Source organism: Oryzias latipes, chromosome 16 (assembly GCF_053564925.1).
Source record: "Oryzias latipes strain Hd-rR chromosome 16, Olatipes_Hd-rR_3.1".
Taxonomy (NCBI): Eukaryota; Metazoa; Chordata; class Actinopteri; order Beloniformes; family Adrianichthyidae; genus Oryzias; species Oryzias latipes.
The window spans coordinates 4514686-4537128 of record NC_136252.1 but is presented as its reverse complement, the minus strand read 5'-3'; the positions used below and the strand labels follow the sequence as shown (position 1 = coordinate 4537128).

At 41.3% G+C, this 22443-nt stretch overlaps 1 protein-coding gene across 7 annotated transcripts in view; it reads left to right on the top strand.

Moving 5' to 3' along the window:
* The first annotated feature begins 3455 nt into the window (after nt 1-3455).
* The window catches only part of LOC144984513 (plectin-like), a 161602-nt gene continuing 142614 nt past the window's right edge, over nt 3456-22443 (top strand). For 6 of the 7 annotated variants that reach the window (XM_078933212.1, XM_078933210.1, XM_078933211.1 and 3 more), the window contains exons 1-2: nt 9487-9998; nt 11547-11739. In XM_078933212.1, coding sequence (XP_078789338.1) covers nt 11550-11739 — 190 coding nt within the window. In that variant the 5' untranslated portion in view covers nt 9487-9998; nt 11547-11549. Of the gene's footprint in view, nt 3584-9486; nt 9999-11546; nt 11740-22443 lie in introns of those variants that run through there. The other variant, XM_078933206.1, reaches the window with a different exon arrangement.

Sequence of the window (22443 nt, the reverse complement as noted above, 5' to 3'; positions counted from 1 at the left end):
CCCGCCGACCCGGAACTTATATGAACGTTGGCCCTTCCGCAATAAGGGCGTGGGCCAGGTGTTCACACTTAGGCAGATTGCATGGGGTTACAGAGTCCAGTCCAGACTGATCTTTGTTACTTCCGGCTCCAAAACATCCATCTCTTCTCCTCTGTGCTCTCTGACATTTTTCTCATTCGTCAGCTCTTCAAAGTTCCATCTTTCCATCCCACCTTTGGAACCTGCCAACACATGTCCATCCTTGTCCTTGATCCCCCCCTAACCTGCTGCTCATCCTTCCAGCTCTGTTTCTCTGACAGAATGTTTTTCTCCGGATCTCCGTTCATACCACAGCCAACAAAAATACATTTTCTTTTGTGACCTTGGTCTATTCGTTCATCAATGTTGAGCCTCTGCCAGCATGTATGGGTTTCCTTTATCTCCATCTTCATTTCCACATTGACTTTGGCTATTTCTGAGCCATTTCAGTCTTCACTTTTGGCTTTCAGAGCCTTCAATGAGTTTTTTTTTTATCTGTAATTTGAATCTTCTCTTAAAGATGGAAACATTCACCAGGCGCTCAGCAGCAAGCATGTTGTGAACTTTCTCTTTGTCAGTTAGAGAAATGCAAAACGTATTTATTTGTCATGCTGGCAAACTCTTGTTGTCTGAATTTCTGCCCTTAAGTTTGTTGAAGTTTCTTTGGGCTGCTGCCCTCTGGGTCCTGCTGTCAACTATTTTCAAAAAAATCTTTTCCCATAACTGTTAAGGAGTTGTAGAGTCTTGAACCAATCTGTCCTCAACTGCTCCGCATTTAATTTCCAAAGAAGAGCTAAATCAACAATATATTTATTCTCACCATCCTGTCATTTTTTCCCCCCATGATTCATTTTTTCTTGATGAAGGTACTGAATAGTTTTTGTTGTTTCTCAACTTTTGTATTTTTGTCTTTTGAATCTAAGTAAGCCTAATAAAACGCATCCAGCCTGTCTCTCAACCAGCTCTAGCCATTTATGGATCTATCCATCCGTCCATCCATCCATCCATATGATTTATTTTGATTACATCCAAATTCGAGAAAAGCTGGAAAATGTTTGGTCTCACTTTTGTCCAATGAACTTCCAGCTGCTGAGGAGATTTTTGTTTCATGATGGATAAAATGATCTCTATAGATAGCTGAAACACTGGGCAAAAAGGAATTTTTTTATGTTGTTAATCATAAATAACCACACAATGTTTTAGAATAAAAATGTAGAAATAACTTTGTTTGTGCTGCCCTCATTTAACTGACTATAAATGCACTAAAACAGCTGTATTTGGAATACCTGTAATAAAACATAAACTCTATGAAATGTAGTGCTGGAAGCCTCATTTTCCAGAACAAATGAAGCCTTTTGAACTGTTTAACAGCACAAACACCACATTACTCAGAAAACATAAGCTGGACTGCAGTTTGACAGCTTCAATGAGTTTAGCTCTTCATGCATGTGTGTGCATCTGTTTGTGTGGTGCAATACAGTAGCTGTGTGCTCAGGGCTCCCATCCAACCAGCTGGTATCCATCTGTTTCTTCTTCAAATGCTGCGGCCTGTGGCTCAGAGAGCGAGGTGCACTGGCATGCGGCGTCTGGGCCCCAACCAGCAGTGGGGAAGTGTGCTCTGCAGGAGTGTGCACGTGTGTCTGAATGTGGTTTGTGCTGGGCAATTGCTCGTGTGTGCATGTGCGGTTTTGCACTAAACTTGTAAATGGCCATGTGCTCTGCATGCACGCTGCATGTTGTGTGACTTCAGGTGTGCAAGTAAGGTAGCTGGTTTGCTGATATACAGTCATGTCTTTCAGACATCATATCTGAGAGCTGCACTCTTACTGCTTAGACCAACTATTTCTGTGATTCATTTTGCTCCAAAAGTGACTCATCTTGGAGAAATCATACCAACTTTCCCTCTGTTATTTGTGTAAATCATATAGACTTAACCTAATGTTTGCCATAGTCTTCCAAATTTCCACCGTTACTTAATGGCTTTTATTGGTTTGATTGCTGGCTGAAATAATCGACTTTCCATCATGCAAACACATAAAAAATAAGACTCTCGTGATGCCTAAAACAGAAAGAGCCGAACAGTGGTTAAGGTTATTTCTCTTGGCTTGGAGATCGTTCGGCACTTGAGGAACAGGAAGATCTTCACTGATGTGGCAAACACTATGTCTGAGGCTTCGTGGATAAGACACATTTTCATCCAATTATTTTATTAAGAATGTTCTCATGAGGCACTGGTCAAATAATCCATGAACTCAGAAGGCTTCTCGGTCAAGTTCATGGATTTTTTTTATCCTCATAGTTCCACTAGAGGGCAGTGATCAGCTGAAATGTCAGCACGTGTAACCCTTGTGCTATCTTAGATGACCCCACCCTTACATTGACGCGTTCTCCCTACCATGACAAAGGTGGATAAAGGTGGAAAGATTTCATGTAATCCATGGACACCAGTGAAGATCACAAATCATTGAAGAAAAAAAGGTTCAGAGCACTGTCTAGTGGGTCTAGATGACCCAACTCCCAATGTTAAAGTGCCTAGGACAGCACAAGGGTGGTAGTATCTCAGGATCATGTAGCTGGGTATCTCACCAACGAGTTGCAGATCAAACACAATACACACAAAAAACCTGACCTAGAAAGGGTCAGAAAAAATAGAAATAAGAATTAAACAAAAGCAAACCACAGTCATTCTACTAGGTGTAGTGATACAGCTCAGATTAGCCATCAGCATTTTAGGAAACAAAAACAGGAGAAACAATATTCTGATCAAAATCAAACAGCTGTTACAAGTAGAATTCAAATGGTGTACAGAAGTCAGTAACACATTACAAATGTCATATTAAATATTTACAATTATATTTTACAAGAGATACTTGATACTTCTTAAAATACACATGTGTAGGTTGTCTTCCTGGCGCAACCGTCCGTCATTTTCGAATGATTCAAACGCAATGCATTGTGTCCTATACGTATGCATTCTGGTCCATACGCAATCCATTATGGTCAATATTCACCAATCTAGTGAGCATCGATTCACACTGGTTTTTCATAGAGACTTCTGGGAAATTTCTAGTGCGCTCGTTTTTTGAAATGTAGATTCAGACACCCCTACAAAATGCACTATATAGTGCACTATAAAGGGGTTAGGGCAGTTATTCGGACACAGGGGCAGACGATAAACATGAGGACAGATTGAACAATTACAAACAGGTGCGCACATCAGGGAGGGCAGGTGAACACACTGTGGGAAAGATGACACCGGAGGGGTGCTCCTGAGTCTAATAAAGCCCAAACAGGAATCCCCCCACCCTCAAACATAATTTGACCCTCCAGGAGACAGGAAGTAGATCTAGTGGGCACTTGGCCACCACTCGCCAGTGTGCCCACTCTTAATGACGAGCGGTGGTGTTTGGGCAATCCCTGCAGAAATGACCCCGCTGTCCACAGCAAAGGCACTCACCTTCCGTCATCCGCCGCACACGCTCTGAGGGAGACAGACGACCACGACCCAGCTGCATCGGCTCATCCATTAGCAGTGCTGGAGGTTCTGTGGGAGCAGCAGAAGGTGGTGAGTAATGTGGGGCGTGGTCACTGGAGTGCCTTCTGGGTTGAAAGTCATGTAAGATCATCTGATGACAGGATTAAATGGAAAGGCAAAAGAAAAAACACTCTGGGGCTCAAAACAGAAAACACAAAAGGGACAAAGATGTGGTGTGAATGAAGAAAAGTTTCTCTAAATGGTTGAGAGACAGCAGGTACGTTATAGCCGTGATAAAAACAGGCTTGGAAAGCATGCAGGCTAAAGCTACTATGGTCACAAGTGTCTTGCAGCTGTACTGAGCAGCATTTACAGTATCAATAATCATGAAGAGAAAATAAAGGAGCTTGTTTGGGCTGATTTTGTTTTAAATAATCCCTTTAACTAGATGTACCAAAACACAGAAAAAGTTTTTATCCTTTGACTAAACAGCATAAATAATGATAAAAGCTGCTCCTGTGGGCAGTATAGCATGCTTTACAGTTGTCTAAGTCTGTGCTATAACTGAAAAACATCTAAAAAATAATTGCAGCATTTCTTTTGTACAAAAAAAGAGAAGAAATGCTGTGATGAGTAAAATAAAAAATGGACATTTGTTTGGGCAAAATTTTCTATGCCCTCCAATCTCCCATATAGGCAAAATATTTAGGTTCAGCATCAGAATAAACTGAACAGCATGACATCTATATCATGCAAAAAAGGAAGAAAAATCTATATTCTGAGATTATGAAAATCAATACTATTTGAAAATGTATGTTAATATAACCATTTAATATCTCCATAGTGTTTATTCAAACCTTATTTTGAATCGGATTATTCATGAATACGTTTTTTTTTATTTTTAAAATAAACAAATTTGATTTAAATCAAAGTTTCATTTAAATGTAAAAAGTATTCCTCTGAGAAAACCATCACCCTCCTACAGCAGCTGCTTCCATCCCAGTTGGTGGTTCATACTCCTTCACCCAAGCACGTACATCAGGAGGTAAGGTGCAAAGAAACTGTTCCAAGAGGATGATTTCTCCAATGTCTTCTATATCACGTTGTTCAGGCGTATCCATCGACGATATGAACCCCTAAGACGATGAAAGGTCTCTGTAGGCAACTCCCCTGCTGGGACATTAGCGTCTCTGAAAGGTTGCCTGTATAGGTCTCAGCTGAAACATTAAATTTGGCCAAAAAAGCCTCCTTGATATCAAGATAGGAGTCTGAAAAGTCCTCATCCATCGCTGAGTAGGCTGCTAGAGTCATTCCAGTTGACAAAGGTACAAGTCTGTATGCCCATTCAGAGTACGCCAAACCCCAAGTCTTTGCAATCCTCTCAAAACGGAGTAAAACATTTTTAGTGTCTTCCCCAGGCTGATGTGGTAGCATCTTGGGGTCACACACCAGGAAATAAATTACAACAAATTGAGGCAAGAAGCTGAATGACTGAACCAATAACTACATTCAGCAGCCTTACAAAGGGGTAAACTATAAGAACGGAAGGAGACTTAAATCTTAACATCAAAAAGCGGTTGTGAGCACAATTACAAACAAAACCTTCTCTTTATTAACTCCTGCCTGAAATGTTTTTGTGTGAGAGCTGCCTCAGACTTTAGGAGACCTGTGGTGCTCACTGCTGCAGGTGTGGTGGCCTCATTCTGTATTACTTGTGAGTTGAAAAAGAAAGACCGCTAAGGTATGTCATGCTAAATGACACGAAAAAATATGTCATTTGTAGCCAAAAATAATAATCCTGTATTGTTTTCTAGGTTGAAGTTTTTGTACAGAGGGAGTGGTTCATCAAAAATAAACCTCCGAGTTGTGGGCGGGACGATGTGAGCCCATCATCCATCTTTTCAAATGCTCTCCTGCTAGCCATCAGCCACTAACAAACCTAACCTAACATTAGCAGAGCAACAAAAATGTTGAGCCATATCGGAGTTATCCAGCCATACAGTTTGAGTCAGATGCTAGCTCAGACGTGGAAAACAAAGCCCTGCATGGATCTGTTTTGTCTACTTGTGAATGCATCAGAATGGAGCAGAGCAGGAAGCTCTTGGCCCACCCTTTTCAATGTAACAAATTAGCTCTTTTTAAATGACATTTTTTATCTGCTCCTGTTTTACAACAATTTGAATAAAGAAATACTCAGAAACGCAAATGTAATCTTAAATACATCCATATGTGTACTCACATGCCACAAGAACATGTTAAAAACACCCAAAACACTGTTTTTATTGGTGTAAGTCTGTAAATTGTGTTTGTTTAGGTGTAGCTTTATTTTGGAAGTTGTTTTTTAATTTTAATCTCCAAGGTTTCGCACCATGTGACAACCAATTCACCTTCAGCATCTGCTGTTCGTTGACTTTTCATGCGTTTTGCTTGAACCATCAGACTCAGTCCACTAGATGGTGATGTGCAGTTTACAGTTTATTTCTCCTCTGGATCCAATTCACTGTCCCTGTGTTTTGTAGAGTGTTGGAACTATTTTTCCAAAGAGGTCTCCCATCATTTTGAGCTGCTGGCATTCTGCTGCTTGTTTGTGAAAATAAGTTTCAACAGGATAATGTACCTAAATGCACATTAAGCTCTGGTTTTGAGGGACAAGCCTTTCTTAAAATAATGTGTCTTTAGTTCAATCAGAAATGTTTTAAACTTTGCTAATATTGTCCATAATAAAAAAAAAAATTAAATAAATGTTCTAATGTTTTCCTTGTTTTCTCAGTTCTCAGCTCAGTGGCCTTGCGGTAGAGTGTCCACCCTGTGATGGAAGGTGATGAGCTCAAATTCAGACTCAGTCAAATCAAAGACTAAAAATGGGACCCAATGCCTCCCTGCTTGACACTCAGCATGAAGGAGTTGTTTGGGGGGTTAAACCACCAAAGGGTTCCCAAACATGGGTACATCTGCAGCTCACCACACCCTCAGGGGATGGGTCAAATGCGGAGAACAAATGTTGACACACCTTGGTGCATGACAGCTAATAGGACATTAGTTTAACCCTTGTGCTATCTTAGATGACCCCACCCTTACATTGATGTGTTCTCCCTACCATGACAAAGGTGGATAAAGGTGGAAAGATTTCATGTAATCCATGGACACCAGTGAGGATCACAAATCATTGAAGAAAAAAGGTTCAGAGCACTGTCAGTGGGTCTAGATCAGTGTTTTTCAACTTTTTTTTGAGCCACGGCACACTTTAACCTTGACAAAAATCCCGCGGCACACCAGCATCCAAAAAAAAAAAAAAGGAAAAATAGTCTGTATTGATCTAAAGCCCCCTCCACAATCTCACGTGTATTTTTGTGATAATTGTGGCACAAAAAGCTGGAAGCTGCAGTTTTTTTTTTCTAGAAAGTGTAATAAAAGTTAAGTTAGAAGATTTAAAAACTGTTCGATGTGTGTTTGTTGTTGTTTTAAGTCATTAAGAGGAGAGACTCATTGTGCGCTAAGACTCTGTCACTTTAACCCAATGCATCATGGGAGATGTAGTAGAAAAATCCGCCGACTCTCTTCTCTGAGCTTCATTGTTTTGTTCACTTGTTCCACGGTCTGACACCGGATTCTGTGGAAAGCTACACCGCTAAAGACGAGCTTTAGCTGGTATTTTTGTTAGAACTGAGAGACATTTTGAGCTAAATTGGAACAAGGAAGTGAAGATTTTAACCACTTCTGATTGGTCAGACTGATGACATGTGACTAAACCTCCAGGAATGATTGGTGGAGACAGTTAAAGGGGAGGGACTTTTCCTAAAACAGAGCTGAAGCTGCGGCTAAATTGAGGTACCATCATTCTTATCAAAATGTCTTTAATAGAATCAAATAAACACAAAGAAAAAAGTATTTTACAACCTTTCATATTCATACCTTTTCAGTGTTTTATCAGGGTTTGTTTGGATGAACACAGAGCTGATATCCTGGAGATGCTAAATGTTTTTAGATCAGTCAATGAGGGCAATTGTCCACGGCACACTTGACCATCTCCCACGGCACACTAGTGAAAAACACTGTTCTAGATGACCAAACTCCCAACGTTAAAGTGCCTAGGATAGCACAAGGGTTACCATATGCCAAGGCTCACAGAGGATCTTCCACATCCCATGTTTTATGGTCACAATTTGAGAAACTTGAAACTCAATAACTGAATAGAAAAATTAATACAATGTTTTATTTACTTTGTAAAAAATCAAATATTACTTCAGAAACTAAATGACCATACTGCATGCTGTTCAGGCCTATACCAAACAAAATCTATTTTTTGAGCTTTTAAGTGTGTCATTATATTCATTCCTCACAAAAAAACAAAGCGATATTTTGATCTGTTCATGCATTTTAGAGATTTCCTCTAAAAACCTGCTCTCTTAGCACCAGCCCCTCCCAATCCACGAAAACCAGCAGGTTCTCACATTGTGACAATGCCCGTTCCAGGAAGAGTCTGTACTGCCAGCACCGCCCCCTGGCTAACAGACACGCCCACTTTCTTAACAGAGCTAGTGGTGATCGACCAAAACGCTTTCCTTTTTAATGCACACTATGCACATCCATCTTTGTAAAAAAGTTTGGATGATGTTTGTTTCCCTGGGTGAAAATCAGCCGAGGCCGTCGCAAGTTTCACATTTGCCCCGGTCACTCAAGGCGGGGCCTCCGAGATGGAGTCATCTTATTTTCCCATGGGTTGGAAAAAACTTAAATGAATCCAGCTGTGGGTAACTGGCCAATGAAACCAGGTGAGACAGTGACAAGGGAGAGCCTGAACACTAACCATGAAAAGAACCAAGAAAGGTTAAAGAACCTTTATCTACTCATTTGCTTTAGAGATATTTTTAAAACTCATAAAATCCTATTGTGTACTCTCACTATGCACTCTTGTACATTTTAATTATAAAACCTTAATATTTAATCTTATATCAGAATACATCTTTCATCATACATTTTTACTATAAAATTAATAAAGCATTGAAAAAAAATACCAACAGAATCATTGAAAAGAGTATTTGGGCAACTGGGGTTGCTATGTTGCAGTGGTAGGGCGGTCAACCCCTGATCGTAAAATTGCAGGTTCAATTCCTGCTTTGCACGCACGTGTTGAAGTGTCCTTTAGCAAGACACTGAACTCCACCTTGCCTCTGGTGAGAGGTTGGCGCCAGTGTTCGGCAGCAGAGCCGCCACCAGTGTGTGAATGTGTGTGTGACTGGGTGAATGGGACTGGGACTGTAAAGCGATTTGGTATAGGTAGAAAGAGGCATACAAGTATACGCCATGGACCATATTTAAAAATGTACAAGGTACACCTCATAAGAACAGGATGAAAAGTGTATTGTTTAATATGATAAAAGCGCTGCAACTTTGTGTGTACACAATATGGTACAGTTATCTATGATGGTGTGATGCTTTCTTTTGTGTTATTAATAATAAAACAAAATGTGTAGCTTTCTAAGCCAATGTTTCTGCAGAGCGGCAGGAGTTCATTAGAAATTCACTTTTGAGTTATGGGTGGGATCGTTGGTGCTGAGTGAGCCTGCTACCAGTTCCCATCATCCTTTTGTTTACATGCTCTCTTACAGCCCCTCACACCCCCTAACTTACATTACCGGTGCAACAATAATGGTGAGAAATGTCAGAGCTATCCAGTCATACAGTTTTGGGGCCTCAGTTTCGAGCTCTGACGACAAAACAAAGATGTTCATGGATCTACTTGTTTGCAAATGGATGCATCAGAATGGAGCAGAGCAAAAAGCTTAAGGCCCCAAACATCATTTTCATCAGAGTGACCCTTTTCAAACACCACATATTCCATCTTTCCTTTTGGGTGCAGTTCACGAGTACTTGGTAAAAAACTTCTTTAAAACCTTTTTGGGGAGGACCCCCCCATTGTGGTTTTCCTTTTTTTTCTTTTGGGAGGGACACCACAGAACGGCCCCCGCATTCCCTTTGACCGGCACTGCTGTGAGGCAGCTCAGCCTCTGCAGAAACCTGCAGACACCCCAGCCTTCTGCCCGCCCGGCCGGGGCAGACAGGCAAACTAATCGAACCGTGAGTCATCCCGCTTTCCGCCGCTGCAGCACCGGAGCCTGCCGCGGCTCCTGCTACTCTAACACCGCCTCCTCCGCGGCTCTGCGGTAGGGATCCATGCCGCAGCAGAAGACTGTTTCGGCTTTGACCTGCAGGGTTTGAGGCGTTGCCAAGTACCGGCGTCCGGTGCGGGGATGCTGAAGGCGGGAGGAAGGTCACAGATGACTGCGGCTCGTGCGCGCTGCCTCCTCCTCTTCAGCCAGCGGCGCTGCGTTCCGTAAAAGGAGCGGCCGATTCCGCTGACCCCTGCGGACACGTGCCGTGCGCCGTCACAAGCGCGGGCCCTCTGCCACCTTCATTTGTTTGGGTTGGTGAGAGCGCGCAGGACGCGGTGAGACGCCACGCACGCCGGGCGAGCTTTCACGCACTGATCCAGCTTCGAGGAAAGGTAAGGAGAAGTCTGTCTGTGCACGCGCTTCCGGGTACCAACTTTCCTGATGAAGAGCTGGGATGTCGTGGTGGTGGTGTTCACATTATCTGGTGCATGACTGCATCGTCAGGACACCAAGGATTGATGCTCCTGAGGACGGTGCAGAAACGGTCGAATTCTTCTGACCTGTCCTCTTATGGCTCATCTGTGACGAACTGGAATGTTTGCAGTTAAACTCACATGTGATGGTTTCATCTGCATGAATCCAGAGTTTAAACTGGTATCCAGTATCCCATGAACATCTACAGCTATTTGTTGCCACACATAGTCTGTACAAATGCTGACCTCTGCTTGGAGTTGTCTTAACTCCAAAAAACTTGACCGACTAAGATTGGTTCAGCCAACATTTCCCTCAGGCTCAGCTGAATTATTCAACCTTTGTGACTCTTTAACACTGTGTTTGCATCATATCTTAAATAAAACGGAAATTATTTTCAGCTGTCAGTTTCTAACTGATCTAGATCCCTATTGGGGAATATTTAACCTAAATGCAAATGTTGGAGCAACTCTGTGAAGGGTCTTAAAACCATAATTTCTTATCCGGTTATTATCTTTCATTTTTTCAAAACGTTGCTGCTGTACTAAATTAATGATTTCTTCCATAAGTTCCATTTTTATTTGCACAGAAGAAAGAGCCCTTCTTAGTTTATCAATAAAAACATTCAAATATGTGCATTTCTGCTGATAAGCATAATGTTCAGTTAATGTGTGTGTGTGCAGTTTTGCATATGGGAGAACCCTGACATTAGCTGTTTTGGGTTTTAACTCGTGATAAAGTTCAGCTAAAGTACAGTAAGTGAGGCTGAGTTGACTGCAGGAAAAGTTTGACTAGAGAGCCTGCTGCCCCTGTTGCCCCTGCTGGCCTGCTGGCCTGCTGGCCCTAATTCTTATTGTTTACTAGCACCTTTATTTCATATTGTTTCAGACAAATATCACATTTTTGTTCATGTTCAGATTTTAAAAGTATACATTTTTATTATTATTATGCATTATGTGCACATCTTGCCACACAAAGTAAAATTCACATCTGATACTTTCTTTAATAAAGCCATAACTAAAGTCAACATGACTTCAGACTTAAAGGCTGCAGAACATCTTTTTCAGAAGGTACTGCTGTCAGAGGCCAGACTGTGTGCTAAAAACACGGATAATCAATAAACCAGTAAACATGTCTACATTTGCACTGGTGTTATATTCCAATTGTTAAATAAGAAATCCTAGTGAAATATTTCTTCCCTTTTCATTTTGTGTTCATTAGGATTTTCCTGATGGTCAGTGGGAGCTGTGGATCATTTCTTAACACATATTCCCTATTTGGATGATGAAAAAAGGAAAACAGTGAATTGTTGCCTAGTACAGAAAGTGCCTCTGGATCGGTTTTGTTGTTCACCAAAAGTGCTGAGCATGTAGACGATAAGCCAACGAGGCAGTGCAAATATAGATAAATATATATTTGTCTGTTCAAACTTCTTTGCGACTTTGACTCTTTATGTCTCCATATGATAGGAAATGGCGACCAAAAAAGACAGATGCAAGGACCGAGCTCCACGGGAGGAGAGCCTTGAAGAGAAGAGCAGCGCCCCCTGTCCTGGAGACACTCTGCCCTGGAATCTGTCCAAATACCAGAGGGTTAAGCGCTCCAAGTCAGCCTCAGGGGAGGTCCTGGATCCAGCCGAGAGGGCAGTCATTCGTATTGCAGGTAGGATGAATGAAGGCGCTTCTGCACTAATGGGACTTGTGGACTTGGTTTGAATGAGCAGGAAATGTGGAAAATAGGGAAAACTTCTTCATGTGGTTGGTTTGGAGCTGTACCGTGGTGTTGTGAGTTCCTGGTTTGAATCCCATAGCAAAGGAAAGTGCTCCTCCTTCGTGGCACAGCGCGACGCGGAACACCCTCACGGTGGAGAGTTCGGTTTCCCTCGGCTGGGAGGGTTAGCCCTTAAAAAATAGTTTCCGGACAACCCTACCCCTCTAAATTCCCCTTAAAATTGGAGGGGTAGGGAGATAATTCAGCCTAGGTGTCGGTGTATCTAAGTGTGTGACTCTGTGATTGCTAACACCCCACCGTTGTCATTAAGATGGATGGAAAGGCTCCAGTAACCTTTGACCCTGCACAGGACTGAACTGGACTTGAAGATGGATGAATGTGTTGGGTTTGCTGTCATCCTTTTACACATGAATCAGAAGACGTGCATTCAGCCAGTGGTGTTCAACCCAGACAAGCAGGGAGTGGCAGTGAGCGGGATTCTTCTTCTTTTGCTTTTTTATTGTTCACTAGTTCTTCCAAGTTCCAACAGGGGATTATTGTCGGAAGAGATTGCAGGAAAAAATCCCAGGATTAGGTTCAAGTAAGAAATAAAGCATGAAGCAAAAAAAGGCTGATATTGCTGATCTCTCTAACGTACTGTTACAAACATTTTCCTCTGCACAACCTTCTTTTATCCACACTTACCAGCCTTTTATTAAAGGGCCTTTATCATGAAAAACCAACTTTTTTTAACTTCTAACTTTATTATATTGTTCCATCCTTACAAGAAACAACCCCAAAGCGGTGTTTTGATCCATTCATGCATTTTTTAGCGTTCTGCGCTCTGAGCACCAGCCCCTCCTAATCCAGGGAAAGCATCGAGTCCTTCACATCACAGCAGACCTCTCGTGAACACAGCAGCAGTGGTGAAGAAGGCTCAGCAGCAGCTCCACTTCTAGAGAGTACTGAGGACCCGAGCACCCAGCTACTGGTGACCGGCTACCGCTCTATAGTCTAGTAACGTGCTACAACGCTGCGGTTCTCCACCCGCACAGAGGAAGAGAAGAGGGTTGTTAGGACAGCAGAAAGGGATCATCGGCTGCTCTCTGCCCAGCATTTACCTCTCTCGATGCCTACATAAAGCCCATAGCCTCGCCAAAGTCAGACTCCACAGTGGAATCTGTCTTTGGTGAGGCTATGGGCTTCATCCTGGACACCACCTCTTGGACTTATTGCCCTCTGGGAGGCAATACAAGTCAATACGAGCAAAATACAACAGGCTAAGAGACAGCTGTCTGAACCCTGAATACGGACAGAAAATAACAGCGGATTTCTAACTGTTTTACAGATTTGTTGTTTGCTTTATATGTTGCTTTCTTTTTTTTGCTTTCTTTGCACAAGGGAGCTGCTGCTAAATTTAGTTGTATTCTGTGCAATGACAATAAAGCTATTCTATTCTATTCTATTATATTGTGATGTAGATAAGTGAATAACCGCTCCTTCCAGGAAGAGTCTGTGCTGCAAGCTCCGCCCCCAGGCTAACATCCACTTTCTCTGCAGAGCTAACGGTGTTCGGCAAAAACTCTTTCCTTTTTTGTCCACAATACGCACGTCCACCTTTGCTAAAGTTCAGATGTTTGTTTTCACGGTCGAAACGCAGACACGCTGCTGAGCCTGACTCTAGGTTGACGTCATGAAATGGGCGGCACCCACAAGGAGCGAAAGGCGGGGCCTCAGAGATCGAGCCGTCTTACTACTGAGTAGGAAAAAGGGCTGCGAAAATAACTCATATTTGATAAAACCTTCGTTCTTTAGTGTGCCAAAGGTAACATATTATCATAGATACAGTGCCTTGAGAAAGTATTCGGCCCCTTGAACGTTTCAACCTTTTATCACATTTCAGGCTGCAAAAATAAAGATATAAACTGTAGTTTTTGTGAAGAATCAACAAGTGGGACAAAATCATAAAGTGGAACGAAATTTATTGGATATTTCAAACTTGTTTAACCAAAAAAAAAACTGAATTAAAGTTACAAGAAGCATTTAGCGGGCCCGAGCATGTGCAACCGCCCCACGAACAACGTCCCACTGGAGTCATTTTGCGTCGCCGCAACCACCCGCTTCGCACAAAGGAAGAGTCGAGACGTCGCATTCGGTAATTCGACATCCAAGTCGCGGCCTCACGACCGCAACCTAATATTCCGAAACTGCACAAACATCTGCAAAAAGCTTCTGTGTTTACAGGAATTCGTAATTTTTCTACACAATTTCCAAGTATTTGGCTGAATTCCTATTTTCACCAAAAGGGGGCGCTGTAGGCATGATCAATGAATCAACCTAATCTTTTTCCTCAGCCACCATTTCCATCACACATTTCCATCACACATGCTACCTGCAATCCCCCCCCCCACCTGCCCCACCACCTTGTTTATATCTTTTAAAAAAAATATAGTCAAAACAATTTTAATGAATGTGGTTGTGTTTTGAGATGAAGGTGCTTATCTATGCATTATTTCATGTTAATTTGATTATTGGAACTGTATGTTTACATGTTTAGGTCAATAATGTCATGAACAGCTTCATGTTATCTAGTGCTGTAAGTTTTTAACCTAATTAAACCTAAACATGCCACCCTGTTGCTAATCCAGTTGATATGGTTCTCCATCTGTGTCTAAGGCTACGTTCACACTGCAGGGCCTAATACTCAATTCCGATTTTTTTTTTAAAATGCGATTTTTTTTTTTTGCAAAACTATTCACATTTCCAAATAAATCCAAATTTTTGTGATCTCCTGTGTGACCGTGAAATAACCCAGAATTGACCCGCATGCGCAGAAGAGAACTCAACGGTGAACGACGTCACTCGTTGTTTGCGGAAGTAGCTAACGTTAACAATGGATGTCAACAACAGTGTTGTCAACAGCGGAGCTCTTTTTGCATTATTACATTCATTTTCAAAAAGGAGCCAGCACAATTACAATCTTCTCATTTTCACCAGCCAGGATCGTCTGGACCCACTGTTGTGGAATGGGGATGTGTATGTGCTGGGGCTGCGCGCGCGTGTAAGAGAGAGGAGAGATCGCGTGCAGTGCAGGAGGGAGTGAGAGGGGCAGAGGAAGTGTGTCGGGTGCGCACATTCATGTTGTGTATTATGGAGGAAGGAGAACGGTAATAAAAGAAGGTTTCCCCCAGAATAAACGCTATTGACTCTTTATTAACCCGCTCTGGAGAATCTGAGGGTCCGAACGGGAAGTGAACACCGAAGGACGATCCACCTTCTGTCCCCCGCGCTTCTGACCACGGTCGGAAAGGGAGAAAAAAAAGTCATGGTTCAACACCACGCTCGGCCATTTCGCTGGAAATGTTTTCAAAAACCGCCCGGTTGCGATAAGAGCCCTTGAGTTTGGCCTGAATAGAGCTGTCACCCCAAATATTAATCAAATCGGTGACCTCGCTTCCCTTCCACTGACTGGTCTCAGCAGCATCGTCCGCCATGGTTGATGTTTATGTTTTTGTTCCCGCCTACTTCAACGCAGAATTATGACGTTTGTAGCGTATCGATGACTTACGGGTCGGATACATGTGGCCTGGCCGTTCAGAGGAAGGTCGCATTTCAAAAGATCAGATCTGTGTCGTCCAGACTGTCATGAAAAGATCAGATACACCCTCAGAAGGGTTGACTTGGTGATTTATTTTAAAAAGCTGCTAAAAACATGTATTTTTAAGATTTCATTTTCTAATTTGGGTTTTACATTTTGTGTTCCATTTTTTGTGTTTTTATTGGGAAGCATTAGTTTTTGTTTGGTGTTTAAAGGTGCTGCATATATACACATCATTTTTAGAGACATTGCTATCAGTTGTGTTTGTTGGTGTTGTAGTTTAATTTCATTGGATGTATAGAAAGGAAAAGAAGTTCCAACATTGATTAAAAAAAAAAGGATATAAGGGATATTTATTATCCTATGTTACATCTGTAGGAGTGTAGTGAGGTTGGGTTTTGTTTTGGAGCATATTCATATGTTTTGTTTGGAAAAAAAAAAAAGATAAAATGTTGAGTTAATTGCATTTTGGATAAATAAAAATAAAAAGCAATGATTAGTACTAAAGATGTATAAAAGACATACAAAAAAAATGAAAAAGCAGTCTTTCAGTGCTGAACCCATAAAATACGAAATTTTTCAAGAGTCGCAAAAAAGTTTGCACAAGCATCGTGTGAAAAATTTGGTGAGTTTTTAGGTATGTTAAAAGCCCCAAAAAGGCGAATCTTTTGTCAGAAGTAAAAAAAGAAGAAAAATAATAAACCTTTTACATACAATAGGGTCCCTGCCCTACGTGCTCGGCCCTAAATATTGCAAAATGATTCCGCCCCTTTCCTTTTAGTGCAGGATCTCTGAATGATCCAAAGTTGACCTAAATGACTAACGATGATAAATAGAATCCACCTACATGTCATCAAGTCTCTGTATAAATGCTCCTGCTCTGTGATCGTCTCAGAGGTCTGTTCAAAGCACAGAGAGCATCATGAAGAACAACGAACACCAGGCAGGTCCCAGATTCTGTTATGGAGATGTTTAAAGCTGAATTTGGATGGAAAAGATTTCCCAAGCTTTAAACCTCCCAAAGAGCACCGTGGAAGTGATGATATTGAAATGGAAGGAGCATCAGATCTACAAAGCCCCAGCCGTCCATCTAAATTTCATAATTGTATATCATTTGAGTCCTTTATAGCTTTCCTTTCGTTTTATTTTCCTTGTCTTCTTGAGAATGGAAGTCAGTTTTTACCAACTATGTGTGGAAAAGCTGTTTTCGTGTGCTGTTAGTGCAACGACAATAGAAATGAGATTTAATTATCTTACAATTAAGGATTTTAGCTTAACAACTTAGATTAGGAGCATTGTACAGTGTTGGATTTCAACATGAAGACTGAAGAGAGACCGATACTCTAAGAAATTAAATATAACAGGCTTTATTACAGTGAATTGGAATTCCATTGTTCGAGGATGTGATTCTGCTTTCGCTGCAGCCTGTTTCCATACTGCACCTCTTTAAATGTCAGTCCTCAGAGGAACAATTAACTTGGACAAGGATACAGTGACTTAAAAGGAAACTAAGCTGCACCGTTACGCACAAACTGTACAGTAAACAGAAAGCTTTTCCTCTGCAGACAACAATTATTGTCTTCTTAGCTCAGCAGGACATCCACATTTTTCATTAAAGGAAGGGAAACTGCTTGAGACAATTGTTTTTCAATGCTAGGTGTGGTGCTCTGCTCATGCACAAGGCTGGGATCATGCCCAGATCATCCGTAGGTGGAAAAAATGAATTTATCTAAAATGTGGGGCAGCAGTGCCAAGGAGGGATAAGTGTTGTTGACCGCTGCAGGTTTCTTTTTAGACACAAGAATGCACTACATTTTCTACAAGTCAAGTGTGAGATTCCTTTTTCTGCCATTTTAATGAAGTTGATTCTTGCAATCAATTATTTCTCCCTGTATAGAATTGACAGAAAATCCTTTTTTTTAATTAAGATGTTTTCCAAACCCTGTGATACATGAGGATTCAGGAAAAAAGCTCCTTATTTATAACGTTAAAGTCCCTATATCTGTCACACACCTAGGTGTGTGAAATTTGTTCTTAGCAGTTGACCCACCCCCTGGGGGAGCAGTGAGCTGCAGACACAGCCGCGCTCAGGAACCATTTGGTGGTTTAACCCCCCCAATCCAACCCTTTAATGCTGAGCGTCAAGCAGTGAGGCACTGGGTCCCATTTTTAGAGTCTTTGGTATGACTCGGCCTGGGTTTGAACCCACGACCTTCCAGTCACAGGGCGGACACTCTACCACAAGGCAACTGAGCTTATCCACTGTGTCAAATTTGATCAAGACATTTCAAACATGATGGATAAAATTCTTTTACACAGTTGATATTATTTTACAACAGGTAGGAACAACATGGGAACAACATGGGATTTACATACCTAGACCTTACCTACAAGTAGTCATTTAAAATAATGAATGGATGAATTGATTATAACTATAGTTTTGAAAATTAGCAAATCGTTTCCCACCAAAAGCTTTTTTTTATATTTTACGAAAGCAGCCATTTTGAAATGAACGAGAGAAGACCCTCTACTGCCCCTAGTGGAATGATGGTTTACTACGGGGCAGAGAACATGTACTAAGTTATATGTAATGGGTTTTTAAGGAACGTTTGGATCCTGCTAATAGTGGTTTCAGAATTTTGTGTATCATATATGATACAAATGGTTACATGGGGTTAATATAATCATCCATACTGGTGGTACGTTAGGTTTTGGCATTAAAATAAAATAAGCCTTATTTTTTTTTTCTGTTCATTTGTTAGTTTCTTTACAAGGTGTGTCTTCTTTAAAGTCCCTCTTCAATCATCTTTTGATCTATAGTAAATTTATTCCCAGTGGTCTTTTGATTATGAATATGCCCTTTTTAGGCAAAATCAATCTAGGACAATGTTTGTGCAGAGCAGCAATAGTTCATCAGAAACTCTCCTCTGAGTTGTGTCTGTTGGCACAGAAGTAAGCCATCATCTCCCACTGGCTTACAGCCCCCAGGGCTCCAGACTGCGACCATTTGCTCGCATTTTGCGACCAAAATTTGAGACTGTGCGACTGAATTTTACATCCAGTCGCACATGCGCGACCAGTAAATTTGCCTCCCCCACCCTCCGTATTTTTTTATTCATTAAACGTGGAAGCGGCCCGTCAATGATCAATGAAATGAGCAATGAAATCATCAATGAGACGCGAGCCCACACGCACGCAGACAGACACACACACTCGTGAGACTGGAGCACACGCGAGCGCACACTCGCATGTCATTGAGTGATGCCTGAGGCGGCCAATGCGTGTGAGAAGAATAGGGAAAGTCACTGCAAGTGGCTAAAATATGTGGAGGGGCGGGGCCTAGAGATAATCGAGTGCGCGTTAACGTCTGTGGGAAGGAAACGGAGACAAATCATCACAACCTGATATGTGCGTCTGAGCTATGAACAGCTAGCGAACTATTGATTCGTTCTTTCGACCTGCGGCTAGTATACCAGTGCCAGAGTGTCCAGCAGGGGTCTCAAACTCGCGAAGCAAACCACGGCTCTCATGCGCGGCTGTAACGACAGCACACCGCTCCCGCGGGAGATGGTCAGCTGAGGAGCATAAATGTCCCACACCTACATGCGTGACAACTAACGGGGCTCGAACATAAACACGTGTGAGCGACAACACGATTTAGTCTTAGACGCACTTAAAACACGTGTGGAAAATGCGTCTTTTATAATTATTTCAATGTTTTGTGATGTATGTAGCCTTTTTTAAATCAGTTGGTATTTTAAATTATTTTAATTGATCTGTGAACTACAAAAACCCATCAGGACGCATGTCCCATAATGCATTGTTTTGTAGTCTGTAGGGCAGCTTTCAGTCAGTTCAGTACTAAATTTCCAGCTGTGTTTGGTCAGGTTGGGGTCTTGCTTCCGCCCCTTTCTGGTGATATTTTGGTTTTGATTGACAGGTGATGTTAGAGCAAAAACAAAAATATGTCTCACACCAGGTGATCTGTGCAGCGTTACGTCCATCTGGGTGATCTCAAATTATTGTGCATCTTGGCTGCACGTATTTGGTGTCGCCAACATGAATTTCCATCCCCTTATGTTTACATACATTTAAGTATTGTTCTTAACTGTGAAATGACCGAAAGGTTATTACGGTAATCACTTGTTACTAAAAACTTTTTTTATTCTAAATTTATGGTATTTTGTTTACTATTTTTTCTGTCATGACAGCGATGCTGCTGTCAGTTTACCTTCTTGTTGCATCTTCAAAAGTGCAGAATAAAATCTGACACTGAATTTGAAAAAGCAGATTGTAATTTTTGCATCTATAATTAAAGTATTTATTTACTTTATTTATTTTATTTAGTGTATTTATAATACAGTGGAAATTAGAAGATCTGGTTTGCATGTTGATTTACGGTATGCGCCCCTAAATTTTCAGGTTGTGCCCCTAAAATTTTCATTTAGGGGCCACAGTGCTCCTAGTGAAAAAAGTTAGTCTGGAGCCCTGGCCCCTCACAAACCACAGCTAACTTTACTGGTGCAACAAAAATGGTGAGCCGTATTGGAGCTGTCCAGCTGTACAGTTTAGATCCAGATTGGAGGACAAAATGAAGACGTACATGGATCGATCTATTTGTCTGCAAGAACGGAGCAGGGGGATAGTGCCCGCCCATTTCAGATTCTACATCACAACTGAGAGCTTTTTCAAGCTGCATTTCGTCATCTGCTTCTGATTGGTCATGATTTGAATAAAGACAAAGGCAGTTAACATTTTTTAAATATGTCCTCCATCATGAGAAAAATGCTGCAAGGACATTAAAACAGGATTTTCAATGGAGTGGGTCCAGCAATTGCCTATTAAAACATTACTTCTGTAATTCTTTGTCTAAGCAAATTCGATTTTTTTGTTGGCAATTTGGATTTTTTTCCTTTATTTTCTTTTTTGTTGTTTTTGTTTAACCCTTGTGCTATCCTAGGCACTTTAACATTGGGAGTTGGGTCATCTAGACCCACTAGACAGTGATCTGAACCTTTTTTTCTTCAATGATTTATGATCTTCACCGGTGTCCATGGATTACATGAAATCTTTCCACCTATATCCACCTTTGTCATGGTAGGGAGAACACATCAATGTTAGGGTGGGGTCATCTAAGGATAGCACAAAGGTTAACAGAAACATTTTTATTGTTTGCTTTGGACTGCTCAGAAGAGGACATTTGGATCATTTCAGCACCGACGATAGATCTGTGCATCCTGTTGTCCTCCTGAAGGCTGGCTCAGGCGGTGTCAGCACCCATGGGTCAGGTGGAGCTTCTGTTGTTGTGTCTGCTGATTTGCTGTTGCAGAAATCCTGTCTGTAAGGGTTTGCTTGAGCTCCACTGGTACCAGAAGTGAACTGTGCGCTGTCTCAGTTCGTTATAACCTCTGTATTTATTCGTTTAACAGGGACAGTGCACATTAAAAGCATGGCAGCAATGCACCAGAATTGGCCCAAAGGATATTTTTCATCTGTAGTCCCCAGACTGTGACTGAAGAAACAGCAATCAGTCAAAAAAATGCACTAAAAGGCAACCTTCTATGCTATGTTCATAGTGGTTGTTCAAGAACACGCTAAATGTGCGGACTTGAATGTGCATTTAGTCCATGGTGTTTACACAGTGGGGCTTCATCTCTATTCCTTTTTCGACTGTTTACTAGCATGGTTGAAAACTCATGTGCAATAAATTCACCCAAAAAAGGATCCTGATAATGAAAAAATTAAGATTCAAAAGTAAACTTTGAAATTACAAGAAGTGCTCCAAACTTCTCTCAAGCTTTTAAACCCAATATTATTAACCTTAACCAAAAAGCCTATTAGACAATATGTACCGTACAGAATGTAATATCCTGGAATAGGCCTGCACAATATACCGCAAATTTATCGTTATCGCGAAATCAAGCTGTGCAATATGCATACCGCAAAAGACGGCAAAAATCGCAATAAATGATTACCTTAAATGTGCTAAAACAATCTCATGGCAGCTTGAAATATTGAACAAATGAAATAAATCCCTTTATGCATTTAACAAATTCAGAAGGACCCGTTTACGTTTTTGATCAGTCAGATGTGCCCTTTTATGTTTGATGTTTTCCTCCTACGTCGACGAGGGTCAGTTGGAGTATAATTTTTAAACTGTTGCAGTGAAATGGAAATGATGTTTTTTTTTTTTTTGCTATTTGTTTATATACCGCAATTTATATCATTATCGCAATATTAATGACCAATATCGCATATCGCAAGTTTTCCTCATATCGTGCAGACCTATCCTGGAAGATGATTTTTAGTTCCAAACTGCATCAACCATGGAGGAAAAAGGAGAAAAAAATTACCTTTCTCCTATTGTCAAGTTAAAAATATTGTGATCTTAAAGGAACCATTTGTTTCACAGTTTAAGAAAATGATCCGGCAGTGGAAAAAAGTGGACATTTTAATGAAGTTAAAAACAATCTCATCTAGGGGTGGATGAGGTTTGTCTTCCAATAAGAAAACAGGCAGACAGGATACCAAAGTGGTCCAACCCAGATCTACATAAAGATCAGGCCTTGATATGCTTTGGTTATTGAACATGTAAGGGTAAACGGCACATAGAAGCCGGAACTGTCCAACGCAAAGCGGGGGACATTAATGCTGATAATGCACACTTCAAAGGCAATTAACCCGCTTATACCATGGTCACTTACAACAGAAACACATATTCAATCAGTTTTTAGTCCTTTATTCTTGTTATTTTTCCGTTTGAATCGCTTTTTTCACAAAAAGCAGAGTATTTGTTGCGAAGTGCGGCAGAGCCGCCGCTCAGACCTCCGATCTCGACTACAGTGGCAAAGGAAATCGATATAGAAATGCTGATGGTCACGATGGTTAAATAGAGCATCAGTTCAGAGAGAAAGTTCTCCTCTTACCTCTTGTTTTTGTCCAGATGATGAAGATAAAGTTTGTTTAAAAGAAGCAGAGCAGTGATACAAAAGATTTAGGCTATGTGACCGGAACTACTTTTTTAGGCATTCCTTATCACTGTGGATTGTCACTTTTTA